Source organism: Syngnathus leptorhynchus, chromosome 9 (assembly GCF_054491065.1).
Source record: "Syngnathus leptorhynchus isolate UIUO chromosome 9, UIUO_Slep, whole genome shotgun sequence".
NCBI classification, from domain to species: Eukaryota; Metazoa; Chordata; class Actinopteri; order Syngnathiformes; family Syngnathidae; genus Syngnathus; species Syngnathus leptorhynchus.
Window position 1 is genome coordinate 10434277 of NC_141203.1, and position 18248 is coordinate 10452524.

General features: G+C 39.8%; 1 protein-coding gene across 3 annotated transcripts; it reads left to right on the top strand.

Moving 5' to 3' along the window:
* Positions 1-815: 815 nt before the first annotated feature.
* Positions 816-17331, top strand: edar (ectodysplasin A receptor). 3 transcript variants are annotated; one of them, XM_085920531.1, is made up of 12 exons: positions 816-893; positions 9847-9912; positions 10440-10559; positions 11959-12140; positions 12680-12765; positions 13143-13220; positions 13296-13421; positions 13516-13587; positions 14944-15016; positions 15454-15730; positions 15841-15904; positions 15985-17331. In XM_085920531.1, the coding sequence occupies exons 2-12, from the start codon at positions 9862-9864 to the stop codon at positions 16368-16370; spliced, it is 1515 nt and encodes a 504-aa protein (XP_085776657.1). In that variant the 5' UTR covers positions 816-893; positions 9847-9861; the 3' UTR covers positions 16371-17331. The 3 variants fall into 3 exon arrangements, with proteins under 3 accessions (XP_085776657.1, XP_085776656.1, XP_085776655.1); XM_085920530.1 differs by lacking the exon at positions 816-893 and adding an exon at positions 3457-3590; XM_085920529.1 differs by lacking the exon at positions 816-893 and having other exon boundaries at positions 9688-9912.
* Positions 17332-18248: the final 917 nt, after the last annotated feature.

Genomic DNA, 18248 nt, shown 5'->3' on the forward strand with positions numbered 1-18248 from the left:
GTCACGCTCTCATCACCATCCTCATCCTCGTCATCATCACTTATTGCAATCGTGGCGCGTGCGCACAGTCAAATTGATGAAGAACACAGAGACCAGACAACTTGTCAATCGATATAATCAGCTTTATGACTAAGCAAGAGATAATGAGTGAAGTCATTACGACAATAAGGCGCACTGGGTAGGCGAGGAAAAAAATAATCATCTTTTTTTCCCCCCCTCAAATAAAAAATAGCTCACCCTTAATCTGTTCATAAGTGGAGCTTAGTGTGTCTATCGTTGTGGTTTAACTTCACTGTGCTGTAAAAGTGCACTCATGTTTTTTTTTTTGCGTTTTACCTGCAGCCTTGGATGCAGATCCTGAATTGTCGACTCAGCAATATTCACTTTTGTCTCTCGAATGATGATCATCAATGCAGATCACGCTCATTTGTTTTCTTTCTTTTTTTAAAGTTCTTTTTATTATTACCGGAGCTTGTGTACCTGCAAAGGGGCAACAACCCTCACGACTGTCCTCGTGTAAAAGTTGTCTTTTAGTGCCCTCTAGGGGTTAAAAGTAAATTTTGTGTTGTTTATAAAAAAAAAATTCATCCCAAATCCCTGGCACTCCTGGATATTTTCTACATTCTCATCCACTCCTTTTTTTTATTAATTATGCAGTTGCACTCATTTTTTTTTAGTAGTTTATTTAGACAGCTTGCAGTATTATTACTGCCGTCTGCTAACACAACATTGGAAGCCACATGGAGTTGAGTGTTATCAGCTGTAAATGCGGGCGGGCCGACATTGCCCGTCCACCTGTTCAGACCTGCTCCACTCTTGCAATCATTCAACGCCAGAGGGATCAGGAGTGAATCTCGCTAGTTCGTCCCCGTGTCAGTATGTGACTTTGCACGGTGAGTGGCAGGGCGGTGGTAGGGGGGGGGGGGGTATGGGGTAATTGTCACCCACAATGAAAAGTTGTGCTCATGAAGAAAATGTCAAGGTCAAATTTTATTACACAAGAATACTAATAATAAATGTAAATGATAACTGATTCAATTAGAAGTTGCATAAGTGTACACACCCACTTAAAACTGGGGGATTCGGCGGTGTTTGGAATGAACAACTCACATTCAAACGTATTAAATGAGAGTCAGCACATAGGTGTCCCTATTGAGGTGGCCACTGACTGTATATAAAGAGGGGGTTTAGTTCATATATTGGTGCTAAAATGAAATTCTGATTGAACTGCAATGAGACTGTCTGGTAGTAAAACGAAGGTCAAGTACTTGAAATCGGGGTCCCGCTGCATAATGTCTACGGGGACCTGGCATTTTTCTTCAAGCTCTATTTACAGCCCGTAGCAAGACTGTGGAATATTGCAATGCCACAGCGGCTCGTCTAAAGCGAATGTCAGTCTGATGTTGTCAAGGCCTGATTTAAAGACCTCGCTCACGAATGCTGGCAACAAGCCACTCTTCATCTCTCCTAGTCTTTATCATTGTCACCCAGGTCTTGCGCTCGGCGTGTTTTATCCGATTTATATACATTCCCGCAGCTGATAATTGAGATTTAAAGGTAGAGCGAGAAGTGCTGGAAAGTGATTATTGGATGAAAATCCCTCTCAATCCCTTTTAAGCGGAAGCTAAGAGTGATAAGAAGCTATTTTGGAGCTGCAGTAGTGAAACCAAGGCAATTAAATTGTCTGTTAAAGAGCCTAACATAGACTCGCATGCTGCGGTCATGAAGTCGTAAAAAGGTTGAATTTGCAGACAACCTAAAGTTTGTAAATTGCTATCCTCACCTGACTTAAGCAAAGTCAGTTTTTATTCCCCCCCATACTGAAATAAGCAACGATTTATTGTGCTTTTATGCCACATATTGTTTACATGGTAAGCTACATGTGTGTACTTGTATCTTTGTCCCCTTTATCAGCCAGTGGCCTCGGCTCATGCAAAAATAGGTTAGCTGATGCAGCAGTTACCATGGAAACCGGGTCTTTTTTTTTTTTTTTTTACCCCCCTCTTTGTAATGGACTTGTTCGTAAATGTGTGAAAATGAGTATTAGCTGACGGGAGTGCAGAGAGGTCAAAGAAAGTTGGGAGAGAGTCCTGGCTAAGAATATAGAAAAAATACTTGACCCATAGATGAGATATGAAAGGATGGAGACTTTTTTTTTTTTTTACTCCTTTTGCCGACATGTTTTCATATCATCAATTTGTAGCTTCATTATTTTTAATGTTGCTTCATTACAGATTAAAATGCCGTTTAAGCATCCCTCATCCTTTCATATTTAATCTTGTTGTGCTGCACTGTGGCTCATTTATTTCTTACGCCAACCCATCATACCAAATCAGGATTTGTGGCGGTGTAGTGTACATTTATTGTCACATTACTCTTGTTGTTTATCATATCCTCCTCATCCTGTATTTAATCTAATCTCTTCCGCTCTCCTCTTTTTTTTTTCTCGACAGAGGAAGCCCCTGACTCAACATAAATGATATTTTGTAATAGGATGTGAAAAAGAACCTTCTAATAGGTTAGTAAGTGAGGGATGCTGATTGAAAGAGTGAATGACCACCAAAGGGTAAAGATAAGAAGTGAGGAGACAAGACTTGTGGTCAGAAAGAAACACAAGATGGGGGGGAAGTGTCAAGTAATTAGAGGACCCTGAGTTTTCAAAGAAGCTTTTATCTCATCCTTCCTGTGGCAGGGAAGACAGCAGTGGCGGAGAGGAAGGAAGGAAGGAAGGAAGGGAGGGAGATCAAGACTGGGTTTCGGTCTTTTTCAGACAAACATCACCCACGAGTGTCTATGCATTGAGTTTTGTCCAGAAAGATCCAGCGATGGACATAAAATGATGACTAAGCATTTTTTTCTTTATCTGTGTACACTAAAAACAGTGGCGACATCTTAGACCTTGGCGGAGCTAGCTGGGGGGGCTGCGGGGGCACTGATCCCCCCACCAAATACACTTGGATTCCAGACCAGATTGCTAACTTTTGGGTATTTTTTAAAAAAAAAATTCCAGAATTTTTTTTTCTTACCTTTACGACTAAGGGAACATACAATGAATGTTAATCAACATTTTTTTAAAGAATTATTTGTATTGTAAATAGCGCAACATGTAATAGTGTGATGGTGGCACTTAAACACAATTCGGCAATTTACATCTCGTTGTTATTAAGAAATTTAAGCTTCATGTTGAAACCTGAACTGGAGGAGCAAAAAGTGGTAAAATTAGTATTGGGGGGGCAGTTTTTTTTGTTTTTTTTTTACTGCTACTACCTATTTATGGACGCTAGAGGGCACAGTCGAGTCAGGACCTGCATCCACCCTCCTTCCATGCCAGGAGTTTACCTGCTCTCATTTGTCTCAGGGCGGAGAAACCTTCCACTTTTCCCCATTAAGGAGGAGCCTACAGACAACTTGCACACAAAAAGTGGATGCAGAGAGTCACGTTCAGTTGTGTGGACTGAGACCTTCATAGTCAGTCAGACCGTCAGTGATGCTAATTCCAGGTTGATCCTGCTCAAGGTGGACCAGGATTGCCAGTTGAAGTGCAACATCCAGCTGGTGTGCCTTCCACTTACCTCCAAAGAGCATCGCAGGTAAGACCTCAAAGCAGCTGTGGAATGCTTGGACAGATTTCTACAAGATTTGGGGGAAATTCCTGAGCAGTCCTTATTCATGACTTGGCTTTCATTTTTATTTGAATTCAAATAAATCCTTGTCACGTTTGTATGTTTAGTTTTGATTAGCGAATTGCTCCATCAGTGAGATAACATTGTTGTATTTGACTGGTGGGCCTGCGCTAGCCAAGCACGTGTAATGCAGATGTAAAGTTTGCCTGCCAAGTACTTCACGTTGTGCAAAGTTTGCTTTATTAGCATGCATGACAGGCACATCCTCAAACAGACTGAATGCATGAAAGCTGCGTGTTGGTGCAAAGATTTCAGCCTAAGGTTACAAACAATTTACTGTACTTCATCATCTGTTCTGCTTTGTAAGAAGGTCGTCTTTATCTTGTTGCGAGTGGACTTATTTCCTAATTCATTTAGTAACACCATCCCATGGGAGAGTGGTTAAAGGATTTTTTTGGGGGAGGGGGGGGGCTATGTGTGAGGTTGTTAGTGTGCACACCTTCCGCTTGTCTGCATAATTGTTTTCATGGTGCCGCCTGACTGTCCCGGGGCCCTCAGGGGAAGTCCTGCCCGCAGACAGGCAGCTCGGCAGCTCGGCCCGGTTGGGGACAAGCCGGGTCCTGCCGAGCTTCTGAAGTCTGCTGGCTGACTTTGAACTGCAGCTGCTGGAGGTGGAAATCTATCTGTCTTAACACACACACACACACACACACACACACACACACACTTCTTCATACGCAAGACCCCAAGGCCACCCCTCTTGCCGTCAAGACTTTCATGTTCACAGGTAGAGGAAGCCGCAAGAGGACGGGGATGTAATCTTCAAAAGATGTAAAGATATCTTTTGAGGATTAAAGGTGTAGTGAGGGAGAGCGAGAAAAAAAAAGTCTGAATCGAATCTAGTTTAGCCATTTCAGCACCATGTTGCTTTACACTAAATCCATATCATAACCCTCTTGAGTGGATCCGTGTGTTTCCCTGTAGTAGCGAGGTGATTTATGTTCAAATGTCAGAGCTGATTCACATCCAAAACGCATAACCATGTTGAAATTTATAGTGCTCCAGGGGCCCATTTATTTTTATTTTATTTATTTTATTTTTTAATATATTTTTTTATAATTTATATCTACATTTATATATTTTTATTAGATTTATATATATTTTTTAAAATATTTTTAATCTATTTATTTTATATTTTAAAGCCAAACAACAGATTGTGACTGATGGCGTGATTGGAAATTCCAATGCAAAGCAAACTGATGTAATAATGAAGACATCACAAAGATGTCACGTTACTTCAAAAAAAATGATTATTTGTAAAAGTAGTGCTTTGGTATTCATGTGCTTGCCGATTGAAAAATACTGCACGGATCTGTAGCAAATTATAAGGCCACGATGCACTCCTGCATTACGTTTGCTCAAATTGGCTAGTTTTCATCGAATTACACTGATAAATAAGATACAGACCCATTCCCCCTGAGAAAAAAAACAAAACAAACAGTGACATGTTGCAAAGGAGCCACCAGATTATTGGCACAAGGCGAGTTCTAGGAGTGGGTTGACCGCAGCTGTGGAGCCTCAAGCGCGAGATGATTTATTGAAGGCAATTGGCGAGAATGAAGTCACCCGTGAACCATGTTGCTTTACTCATCCGATTCTTATGTAGCCTTGCAACTTAGATGATGGCATGCTTTTTTTTTTTGTCCCAGGAGAGAGAGAGAAAGCAGCATTAGGTGAGAAGAAGGAAGCAAAACCATTGCCAGCTGTTGGCATGAAACTTTCCGATGATGATTTCCTATGATTTGAATTTGGAGGAATTCCCTGACACCCCCCCCCAAACGCTTCCACCCATCATGTCATCATCTATCGCATTTATGAAACCGCAGGGAAGGCTCTCATAGTGCTCGGATCTGTCAAAGAAACTTGTTTACTCTTGACTAGAAGGTCATTCGTAATCTACGTCAGGTATTCTTGTCAGTGCCTCTCAATAAATCCACCCACTTCTGATGCAAGATCTGTGAGGAAGTGGGCCTCATGCATTCTTAAATGATCCGATTTTTTTTTTTTAGACAGACAAAAAAATGCTTTAGATGCAGCACGGTCCAATAAGATAATACAAATACATTCCAGGCTGCAGATGAAGCTTTCCACTTAGAGCCACGACAAAATAAACAAGTAAGAGGGACAAGATGGAGACATTGTGGCTCAGTCAGTCGAAAAAAAAAAGAGCCAAACAAGGTATTAGGAAGAGGAGTCGATGAAAGACATCACCAGCAGGCAAATCATCAAAGAGGAAAGACTTTTTGACTGTGTGTGTGTGTATGTGTGTGTGGCTTCTTTTTATGTGTGTTTGTTTCGACTCTGCAAGCGAGTGGGAAGCTGCCACTTAGTCTGTAATTAAAGCAATCAAAAGATGAAGAGAGATGAGGAAATGCATACACACATGCATACATTATACACACATCACAGAGATTATTGACGCAGAGGTGGGTAGAGTAGACAAAAAAATGTACTCAAGAGTATTGATACATGGCTCAAGAGTATTGATACATGGCTCAAGTAAAGTAAGCGGTCGTGAGAAAAAGTATTAACTCATTCACAACCAATGACGACAATAAACGTCAAAGATTGAATTTTCTGAAACACATTTTCCAGCTTTTTTTAAATCGCGTTCATGTTCTTCCATGTGTGTGACAGTTATGTTGCATCTTTGTTATGTTATGTTATGTTATGTTGTGTTGTGTTGTGTTGTGTTGTGTTGTGTTGTGTTATGTTATCTTATCTTATCTTATGTCATGTTATCTTATGTCATGTTATCTTATGTTATCTTATCTTATGTTATCTTATGATCCAGAGCCTTATTTTTTTTTCAATATGAAAAGTGATTAATTTTATGACCGTTTTGAAATATGGCCTGTAAGGAAAAATTGCTTCAACAAACCAATCAGAGATCAATCAACGTTCCGCATTATTTCAACTGACCTCGAACCTTTGAACCGCCCTAATTGTGCAGCACGGTAACGTCCAAACATAATTTTTCAGTGGCATGAGTGTAAAGCGATATTTTGTAAGTAAACGAGGTCCAGCTGTCGTTTGACATTTGCTTCTGCGCGCAAAGTTGGAAATCACTTCACATGTGTTTATTTCCACGTCCGGCTACGACGTTGATGATGTCGCTAATGAGCTGCGTCGGGCCTCATTTAGACTTCTCTGGTCTTTCTCTGTAGAGAAACGTTGTTGTGTCAGAAGAAAAATGAAAGTACTAGAAATACAATTCTGTCGCCAAAGAAAAAAAAAAAAAGGTCGGAATATGCTTCCAATTCCTATAATCATGCCCGACCATAAAATGAACTCGATTATAATGACAATCATTACCTACAATGACCCAGTTGTTAAAACCCGCTTTGGGTCCAATTGCAAAGGTGAAAGCTTTTGAGTGACAGCTTTTTATTTACTCTCTAGAGCTGCCTCCCCCATGCTAGAGACAAATTATAGGCGGCTAATGAAAATTTAGTAACATGGATTTTATTCAACTGAATCATCGTTCATCATCATTGTCCACTATGTGTAGAGCAAAGAAGTCAATTCAAGTAAACGGAATCAGTTGTCTCTCTTCTCAGCCCACTAAACGTAAAGTCGATTTATATCGTTGATTTATTCTCTGCCGTAAAAAAATTGCGCAGAAGATTGACTGACGTTAATTTGAGCACATGTTGCGCAGATGTGAGGGCACAGTGATGAGGAAAGTTGGAACTATGATGTGAAAACAAAATCTGGAAATGATTGACAATTGATGGAGAAACTCATCAAATTATAATGTTAAGTCACAATAACCTTTTATTTTTCTGTCAAGGCTCCAAAGGCGGAAGGCTTGATTTACAGCATGTGCTTGTTATTTCACAGGGGGAAAAAAATAACATAAATTAAATTTGATGGGGTTGAGTCATGGTTTTCAGAAATTAAGTTAATTGTCTGTTTTCTGGCAACACAACTCAGTGGCAGATATGGAGAACTGATTTATGCTCAAAGCAGCAGTTTGAAGGACAAAAGTGGCTGGCAGGTTTCTGATTTTACCAATCTGGTAGTAGTTGACGAGTCATCATCAGTCATCATCGCAACCAAACTTGCTGCTATTATCATTTCAAGAAGAAATGTCATGTAAGGCTACTTCATAGATGCATGACATGAAAAAAGCAAAAAAAAATGACAAGGGAAAACAATTTCAATAGGAGACAGGAGGTCCAAATTTATTTTCCATGTGCTGTAAATTGAGTTGTCATAGGAAATCTGGAGATCAAAACCAAACTTTGTTCTAGTTTTAGAGAGGTCCATGTGTCATGCATAACCTGGACGCTGAGAGTGAAAAAGCCTAAGGATCTTCAAACCCGAGTCGTTATTTTTGTTTTGAAAAAGAAGACTTTCACCAAATTCAATTACTCAACTCAGCAGTTTCTTCTCCCAAAATAGTCACAAAAACAAAACTTCCTGGGTATTAATAAACATCGGCAAGTTAAGGGGGTATCATTGCTGTTTATTTCGTTTAGTAATCATGTTGTGGCTGTCATCTGTTAGAGAGACTAAATCCAGATGAATGAATGAATAATCAATAGGTGCCATATTAAATAGCACCCAAAAAATTTAATCAAATTTCATGCGACACATTTAGCTTCACCTTTCACCCCACCTAAATTTGACTGGGGCCCAAAAATTCTGCCAAGACACACCAAAAAAAACAAAAAAAAACAGAGGAGATACTTAGAGAAGATTATGCGATCGTTAGAAGATGAATAACCTCGGGGCCTGACTTTCATCCCAGACCTGCCTCGACACACAAAGATAAGATTTGAAGGGGGGGGTGGTTGAAGTGAGGGTTGAAAGAAGTAGTAAGTTGTCAAAAGACACAGAGTCTTCAAACGCATTGCTCTTACTCGATGTGTGCATGTGTGTGTTAGATGAAGTCAATGATTTGCCTTGAGGGTCTTCATATACATTTGGCAGTTCTTCATTTCCTGCTATCCAGCCTTTTATCTCATCAGCAACACACACATGCAGACATACCGGTTGTGGCCTGACCACAACGACTGTCCTCAAAGACCAATTTATGGGTTATATATTGTATGCATGTGTGTGTATACGTGTGTGTGTGTGTGTGTGTGGGTAGTCGGTGATTACGAAAGATCAAGCCCAGCGGCTAAGGGGAATTAGCCATCATTGAGGTTAAGAATGTTTTCTTCACCAAGAGTGAACTCGATCTAGCCTTGAGGCTAATGAAAGCCAAAGTCTAAGTTTTGTATTCATGTGTCAAGAGTCGAAAAGTTGGCTGTTGCGGTCTTGTTGTCCAAGTGCGACGAATGGCTAAATTAGAAGCATTATTATAACGTGCTGAGCGCTATTAAAGAAGAAACAGCGCTTAGATAATGCAATGTATTTAGTCTTGCTGTCATGAAGGCGCCACTTTGCTAGCTACTGCACATATGCGCAACATGTGGCTTGTCAGACAGACGCCACCATTCAAACTTTGTTTGTTTTAACCTTGATAAGAAGGCATTTTGGATGCCCGAAGGAATAGAATGTTTTTAAACAGAGAAAATGTAAGCTATAAAGGTATTAGCGTGTTTTTTTGCCTTTGTGTTACTGATCCAAATTTAAAGGGGAAGTTGTTGTTAGCTCGATAGGAAATGCGTGTTTGGGAAAATGATGATAAATACACAGCAAGGTTTGAAAAATGTGAAAAGTCAAACAGAATGTGATTTATTTACAACTCTTGAAAAAAAAACCTCTTTTTGATCAACACAACTTCGTATAGTTGCCTTTTATGTTTTGAAGCACGTTTACGTTTTCCTCACGGTAGCATGAATCACGTTTTGACCTGTCAGGTCAAAAGTGTACGACAAAGCGACCCCACTATAAATATTATTTTCAACCTAGTCATTAATTGCGTATGGCCTTCACGTTAAACGACGAACAAACAAAAAACTTTTGGAGCAGAGGTTAGCCAACGGTGACGCGTGCTAGCAAATATGAGCCGGAGCAGCGCCATGGGGTGTTTTGCTACTATCATTACATGTTTATTGGCAATGATGTGATAGTTGCGCTTCACTCAAATCATCTGGGCCACACACTACGTCCCCCACCACATAAACTCACCCAAAGCGAGAAGGATGTTGCAATGTTTGCATTTATATATTTCAGATTTTTTTTTTTCTTCCCCAATGTCTTCCAGGAATTGAGCGCAAACATGCCGCAGAAGAGAGGAAGGACAAAATCCATCTTGGTGTCCTCACTTTTAGTACGTGTTATGCACTTATTTGACTTTCCTCGTCATTTTTGTCACTTTATTTAACAACAGTGATTATATAAAGTCAAATATTTTATTGGTCATAGACTTTGTGTGCTTTCCCAAAACTCTCAGTGTGCAAGCAGTTCTAAAAATCCTCAAAGAAACTCATTCACATTTATTAACATCTGCTCTCTGGGAACAAAACCACAATTATGTTTCACAACATATCACAGTTTGCTAATACTTCTGTGTAACCAAATGAAATAATTCTGCACACAAAGGATGGGCATAAAACGGGTTGGAGAGTCTGTGTGACGCCAAGTTACATACTACTAATCATTAGCATATGCTACGCATTTTTGTAAGAGGATAAAATCTGATTGAAGGCCACCATATATTGTTGTATAAGGGTTAGGGTTAGGGTTTATTTTCACATGTTTGGGGATTTGGGTATCATAATTTCTGCCATATCATGTGTGTTGGTGTGACCGGCATCCAAACGTCCCTAATTTCTAATCTCGTTTTTGTGTCTGTAGGTGTGTTGTATGCTTGCGAGTGCAGAGTATTCCAGCTGTGGCGAGTACGAGTTCTTAAACCAGACCAGCAACAGTTGTCAGGCATGCCCTCAATGCCAGCCAGGACAGGAGCCGCACATGGTGAGATATTCGTAAATATATGACCAGTGTGTAAACTGTCACTTGATTACTTGATCCCACTCCAAAATGGAGTCATCCAAAAATAATTTGATACGCACATTTTTCCCATCTCGAGTCATGTGACATGATGTCTTAGAAGAAATGTGAGACCACCCACCGTGTTGGCACGCATTTGCGCTGTCCCGCTCAGTGAAAAGCGGCTTAATTCAAATTAACAGTTCTTGTAATCGCTTTTAGTGACATTGATGGGAAAGGTATGTGTCAAGGTAACAGTCTGTCTGTCAATCCACAAAGGCCAAAGAAAACAAAGACAAAAAATAAAAAATGCTCGCCAAGTCGGCTCCCACGAAATTGTTCGACTCTTGGGAGACAACAACATTCTTCCTTTTGAAGTCGAATTAATTACTATTATTAACTTCCTTCCTCATTTAGTGCTTTAATCCAATAAGCACACTATTTTCACTGTACTCATTTCTCCTTTCCCCAACGAGCACGTCGGCCCGATTCCGATTCTCACCGAGACTAATGTAGTCAGTTTTCATCCGAAGACAGCCAGATTAGAAAGAACCCGAAGATCAATCAGTCAAGCGTCGCCGTTGCACTTTCGCCCGCCTGTCTGATCCCCACGGAGCCTCTAATTCATGTTCTCAAGTGTGTGTTCAGTCATGGTGTTACCACAGGGTGCATCCTCGCACACGCACGCACAAAACATCACAGGAAGATGAAGACGTTCAAGTCCCTCGTTTTTAATTTTTTTTATCCACACTTTGACAAATGTAGCAGGTTATATTATTTGTGTTGCTCAACAGACACAACATTAGGTATATCTGCAGTAGATTCAATACAAGAGCAATAGCAGAAGATTAAACCAAAACAAAAAAAAACCCAAAAATATGATTGTTAATCATGCACGTGTTTTAGCACTCAGTAAGTCAAAGTGACAGGATTGTGCCGTGGGCCCGACACTGTTTTATGAATGAAGCATGAAGGTCAACTAGGAGGGGAGCCTCATGAGTTTCCTTCAAGAGCTGATCCCCTCTCTGGCCTCAGGCAGTGACATTATCAAGTACGAGACACGACAGATCCGAGCAAACTGTACAGCGATACCTTGAGTTAAAAATATTAATATATAAAGAAATAATTAAAAAAAAAATATTTCTTTCCTTTTTTTGATATTTTCATATAACAGAGATAGCCCCCCCCCAAAAATCAAGCGAATAGTGACAATTTTGCAAGTGTAATGATTCATTTATTCATTTATTCATTTATTTATTTATTATAATTTGTCACATTATATTATATTATATTATATTATATTATATTATAATATATTATATTATATTATATTATATTATATTATATTATATTATATTATATTATATTATATTATATTTTGTAGACGTGCGGCTACGGTGTGAAGGATGAAGACTTCTCCTGTGTACCGTGTCCACATGGGAAGTACTCCAAAGGCAAATATGAGATCTGCAGACGACATAAAGACTGCGACGCCCTCTACAAAGCCACGGTGCGCACGGTGGGAACGTCAGACAGCGATGCGGAGTGCGGGCCCTGTTTGCCAGGGTAAAACAACACACTGCTACACAAAAAAGAGAATGTGATGCAAGCTTTTGCAACTTTCTGGAAAATAAAATGGAAATGCGAACATCATGGAAAGACAAAAAACAGATTTTTGATATTATATGCATTGTTCCTGCTCTCTCTGATGTGATTCAAGAATGTATGTTCCTTTATTCAAATATTTACCATACATTTTGAGGTCTAGAGCTTCATTGCTTATAGCTGCCTAAAGCAATATTTTTAAACTTATCATTTTTAGGTTTAATACAATCCCATTTAAACATAAGTAATGCTTTTATAGTATCGGTCATTCACAGACTCCTTGTTGTCTCCTTATCTTCATTTTCAATTCAAACTTGCAGCGAGCCAACTTTAGTGCCTGCGGGCTAAATTTCATCATCTGGCAGATCTTTTTTTTCTTCTATATACTGTACTTTGTCTCCCAAAAAATATTCTAAACCGCACCTTGACCTTCTTCTTAAGAGATCGTCTTTCAAAGCTGATTTTACATCTCCTGACTTTATGTTTTGTATTTCATGCAGGTATTATATGTTGGAGAACAGACCCAGAAATCTCTATGGGATGGTTTGTCACTCCTGCCAAAACGCGCCACCCAACACCAAAGAATGTACGAACTAAAATCTACCTTTAACCATCATTTTTTTTGTATTTATAGTTTTCAATGTTCATGTAAACCCACATTTGTATCATGACTGCACATACATAAAGAAATCAAAATATTAGAAACACCGTCAGACAAACATCAAAGAATTGATTATTCCTCCCATCCCTAAAACACGCACATACTTGTCTTGTATCTGCAAATTAGCGTCGTTTGCGCAATTAAAACGTCAGGGAGTTTAAGAAAGATGATTAGCACGTTAGCACTTGCATTACACATTTTTGTGCCATGTTAATTTTAGATCATTATGATACATTAAAAATCATTGGGGGAAAAATCTAAGGAATAACACATATTATGCCGTTTGTGTAATTATGTCACAGGTATGCAGAACAATGTGCCGGTGCAAAAACCTCAATCGGATCCTGGCAGCACCACCGTGTTCCCTCATCTTCAAAAAGGTACACACACACATATACACACACATACAAATACACGCAGAAAAGCATCAATGTATTCTGTCTTCATCGTCTCAGATCCAACAGGACAAGGTCACTTAGCGACGGCTCTCATTATCGCCATGTCAACCATCTTCGTCATGGCCATCGCTATTGTTCTTATCATCATGTTTTACATTCTGAAGGCCAAGCCAAACAGCCAAGGTGAGCATGTGGAAAACAAACACACACACACACACACACACACACACACACACAGATAAGCATGTAGGTTGTGACCACGTTTATCTGTTTGCAGCATGCTGTCATGGTCAAGTGAAATCAGTTGACACTCTGACCAATAAACAAGAGGACAAGAAAGACATCCCTGGTAGGAATTGAAAACAACATTGTTCAACGTTTCTGTAAACATGTGAAATCATTTTTTTTAAAAGAATAGCTTGCAAAAAACATAACGAACACTGTTCCAATTGAATCAAAGTGAAAATCATACGTTTGGGTAATGACAGTGCAAGCAGCATCCTGATTGCTGCAAGACAGACTATAATCACTATAATATACTATACAATATAACTAAAATAATAATTCCCACCTTTGCTTCGGTGATGGTAAACGAGATTTGCACACAGGCCTGCAAAAAAAAGCTTTTGCAATCAAACACGGCTAATGATGGGACATTTGAAACGCTTTACTATTATTATTATTATTATTATTATTATTATTATTATTATTATTATTATTTGTGCATGTCAAGACATTCTAAATATAGATTTTTATTTTATTTTTATTTTATTAACGGTGTAAGCGGTTCCACACTGGGGGGAACTTTCAGGTTGCACTTAAAGAACGTTAGCTTTCATGGTAAAACATTCCGTTTGTTAGCGATGCACTTACAACCGTGCATGTGCAAGTCTGAGTGTGTGTGTATGCGGGTGTGTGTGGGCTACAGCGTGATGAATACATCCTGGTGGAATGTGGAACCTGCCCAGATAAAGTCATGCATCCCTTAAGGCGCCATTTCTGCTGACAATGATGCTCTGTTCTCCTTCATGTGCCGGTTAACCGTTCCTCAAAAGACTGTGGTCGAACAAGGCTGATTAAAAATAGACAGATTTAATATAATGACTTAAAAGCAGGGTAATTTATAGACTTAATAATATAATAGCTAAAATTAAGGCAATTTAGGTGGCTATGATTCGCAACAAAACATGTCGGTGCTTAAAGTAATATCGTGTCGACGCGGGCGAGACGCCGTAGCTGCGAGCTGTAGCTGTCACGTATATGAACTGAGATAATAAAGCTGTGAGATGAAAGTCATGGGTGCTTACACACACACACACACACACACACACACACACACACACACACACACACACACACACACACACACACACTTTTTACCGCCTGTACGGTAATAGATAGAATCTTCAGCATTCCGTTAACGCCAATCCTCACACCCATGCTAGCTTTTATTAGCCACGTTAAAAAGGCCACCCCAGCAACCAATATGAAACCACAAAGCCTCCAATTGCATCGCTTGCAGCCAGGATTGGGATTCACATAAGAGTCACTATAATTACGGTGGTTTTTTTTATAGACCACCACTCCGGTGTCTAAAATGGTGTATGGTCTTTGAAAATAAATTATCGGAGAGACTGCTGATTTCTTTCGTGTTCAACGAGCTCAAGTGTGCATTATTTAAGAAAAATGTCTGCTTCTCTTTCAGACAAAGTGGTGATCTACTCTGAAAAAGATGAGTTTGACAAACTTCAGGCCTCACCTCAGATGGCAGTGAAAAGGTAGGAGACGTGTTTGAAATGACGTACGAATTCATTTTCATTCTTTGACTTTATAGCCAATTTTAAGGTGAAAAGAAAAATAGAACGTAATCGATTGACACAAATATATAAGCATTCATTTAGAAATAATCAATTGATTCAAAATGGCCTCCTGGTATGTCACAATACAACAACAACAAAAATTTGATTAATTTGATTCGACATGTGTTTGTAATTTAGCCACTACAGAATAAGTCTGTTCGGTAGTAATATTGTTGATGTTGGCAGACGGTGTGAGGTTACGCGACACCTCGTAAACACCCAGAGGTGAACAGTAGGGGGCGGGGTAGTTAAGGTGTTTTTCCTCAAATTGGCATCCATGTTTTTTTTTTTTTAAAGTTGCCCAAGCTGTATGTCATTGCACACGTGAATAACATGTAACTTCCCTTCCGCGGCAGTGAAAACGACGCCTCGTCCGAAAACGAGCAGCTGTTGAGCCGCAGCATGGACAGCGACGAGGAGGCCACGTCGGAGAAGCAGGGCTTGGCAAACTCAAACAACCTGACCCCTCTCAACAATGTAGGGAACAAGCCGGACCTCTGCCTTCTCACTCTGGGCGCGCCGGACGCCGACCCAGTCCGTAACGGGACCGCCAACGTCGGCGCTAGCAGTCCCGACCGCACCAACCACATCAGCAATGTGACCGCAATCAGCAACAGCAATAAAAACCCAGGGGTAGGAATGTGAATCTTTGAAATATGGACTATACATTTATGATTATAAACAGATCTTTGGATCATCTGGATCACATTGCGTTTTTTTTTTTTTTTTCTTCTACAACGCAGATGTTGCAGAGTCGCAGGAAAAAGATCTTGGATCTGTACGCTAAAGTGTGCAATGTGACGGACGGTACGTTACGCTCAGACGGATACAAATATCTTTATGTTTAATTAAGAATCTTAATAGCTTGGATATTTTGATTCCTTCAGGCCTGAGTCCCACAGAACTTCCCTTCGACTGCCTGGAGAAAGCCAGCCGCATGCTAAGCTCCTCCTACAGCAGCGAAGCCGCCGTGGTTAAAACATGGCGGCACTTGGCCGAGAGCTTCGGCCTGAAGCGCGACGAGATCGGCGGCATGAGCGACGGCTTGCAACTTTTCGAGCGGGTGAGCACGGCCGGATACAGCATCCCCGACCTGCTCACCCGCCTGGTGCAGATCGAGAGGCTGGATGCCGTCGAGTCGTTGTGCTCGGACGTTCTGGGAGGAAACGAAGTGGCGGCCGCCGGAGGCCGACGGGGCATTAACAGTTTTCACAGCCAGTTGGCGTGCCCGTCACCGTGTCAGGCGTCTTCTCACCGCTGCGCCAGTGTCTAAGACAAAAGGATGCATCCAGAAATTAGACTGTACCCTCCCTCGTCACATGAAGAACATCGATCGACCAAGAAGCTACATATCCAAAATAGTCGAATATGAATCAATCAATCGATTAGCGGTAGAGGAATTCTTCCGTATATTTGCACAGCTCCACAATCAGTCCTTTCACCAACGACTTCCTCTTCGGCAACCTCGCCAGAGCCAACCTCCACCTCCCTCGTAACTTTTGCTTCCCTTTTTTTACCTCAATTATTGGGTGTGTAACTCCGCAGGGGCCCCTAATAGTCAAAGGTGTTGCGGTTTATACAGCGGGTGCAAAGTGCCTGTAAGTTCCACCGCCCAATTAAGCTTTTAAAGACTAGTAAAAGTCCAGTGGAAAAGTTGGAAAAAAAAAATTACAGTCACAGCAAAGGTATGACTAACTGCCCCCTTGGAGTCATTTATTGAATTGAAAGCCGATAAGTTATTTTGGCTGCTGGTTTATATAAAGTTACACAATGGCCTTGTTGTTTTAATTCGGTTTCAGAATGCCCGTCCACCTATTGTTGAGTAAATCAGAAGCACAAGTTTCAGATTCATCAACAACTCCGTCACGCTAAAAAAAATATACGCACGTGTACAAACGAGCGTGTATTCGTATCTTTATTCGCAGCAGTAAATAGAAACCTCAAATTTTGAAATAGAGTGCCTTGCTCGATGAAATCCAGTTTAATTCCAAACAGGGCTGAACATTTTTATGGTGCTGTTTGCTGAGCTGGATGTCGGACTGGACATAGTGAAAGTTTGGAGACAGGGCAACGGCTTACTTTATTTTAGATCGGTCCTGAAGAGATGCAGAACATTGATGGGATACCTCAGTAGCAGCAGCCGTGTAGCAACGTACGGAAAGACACTCCATATTGACACACAACCAAAGTGTGACTGTAGATATAACTTATTATTGTACATAATATTTACTTGAATAAAGATGTATGACCAAAAAAATGGTTTGATACTTGACCAGTTATTCAACTTTTTTTTTTTTAACTTGCATTTTCCCTCAAAGCAAGGAAACTAATGTTGGAGATAGATAATATATATATATATATATATATATATATATATATATATATATATATATATATATATATATATATATATATATATATATATATATATATATATATATATATATATATATATATATATATATATATATATATATATATATATATATATATATATATATATATATATATATATATATAAAATAAAACTTTATTAAGACGTACTGTTATCATTTGCACACAAATGGAATGAAGCCTTAATGTAGTCCAGAAATAATCAAAATTAATTGTCTTTTTTGAGCTCATTAGATTATTCAGGTCACTCATAAAATTTCTGTTGAGTGTAAAACTGCCTGTCGGGATTTATTTTGTTTTGTTTTCTGGTTTTGTCTTGCTCTTTAGGGGTTGTTGGTTCCACCTGTGCTCGACAACCCGTTCCCCCTCCAAGCCTTTGCATCCCGTCCAGGTGTTTCATGTTGTTTCATCAGGTTCCTTGTATTTATTTCCCAAGTTTCTCTCAGTCTGTGCCAGACTGTTCTCATGGCCACGTTGGGGGTTTTTTCTTCCTTTTTTTTTTTTAATACTGGTGTTTTGATGTTGTTTTGGTCTTTAGGAGCTTTGATTAGATTTAGAATTTCCCCTGCATTAGTACGCCAGCTGCTTTTTGTCAATAGATTTTTTTTTTCAGTGCAACTTGCATCCCTACCTTGCTAATCTTGCCACAACCATGACAAAAAACACTCGAACCGGTCTGCACCATGTTCATCATGACTGATGCCCCTATAATAATCAGTTGAGTCAGCAGACATCGCTCTATTAACTTTGAAACGAT

Bases quoted from the DNA above. Each gene is read 5' to 3' on its own strand.
- edar (XM_085920529.1), top strand. From the start codon at position 9,688: ATGTTTATTGGCAATGATGTGATAGTTGCGCTTCACTCAAATCATCTG. The intron at 13,422-13,515 runs GTGAGCATGTGG...ATCTGTTTGCAG, and splicing joins GGCCAAGCCAAACAGCCAAG to CATGCTGTCATGGTCAAGTG. The intron at 15,731-15,840 runs GTAGGAATGTGA...TCTACAACGCAG, and splicing joins ACAGCAATAAAAACCCAGGG to ATGTTGCAGAGTCGCAGGAA.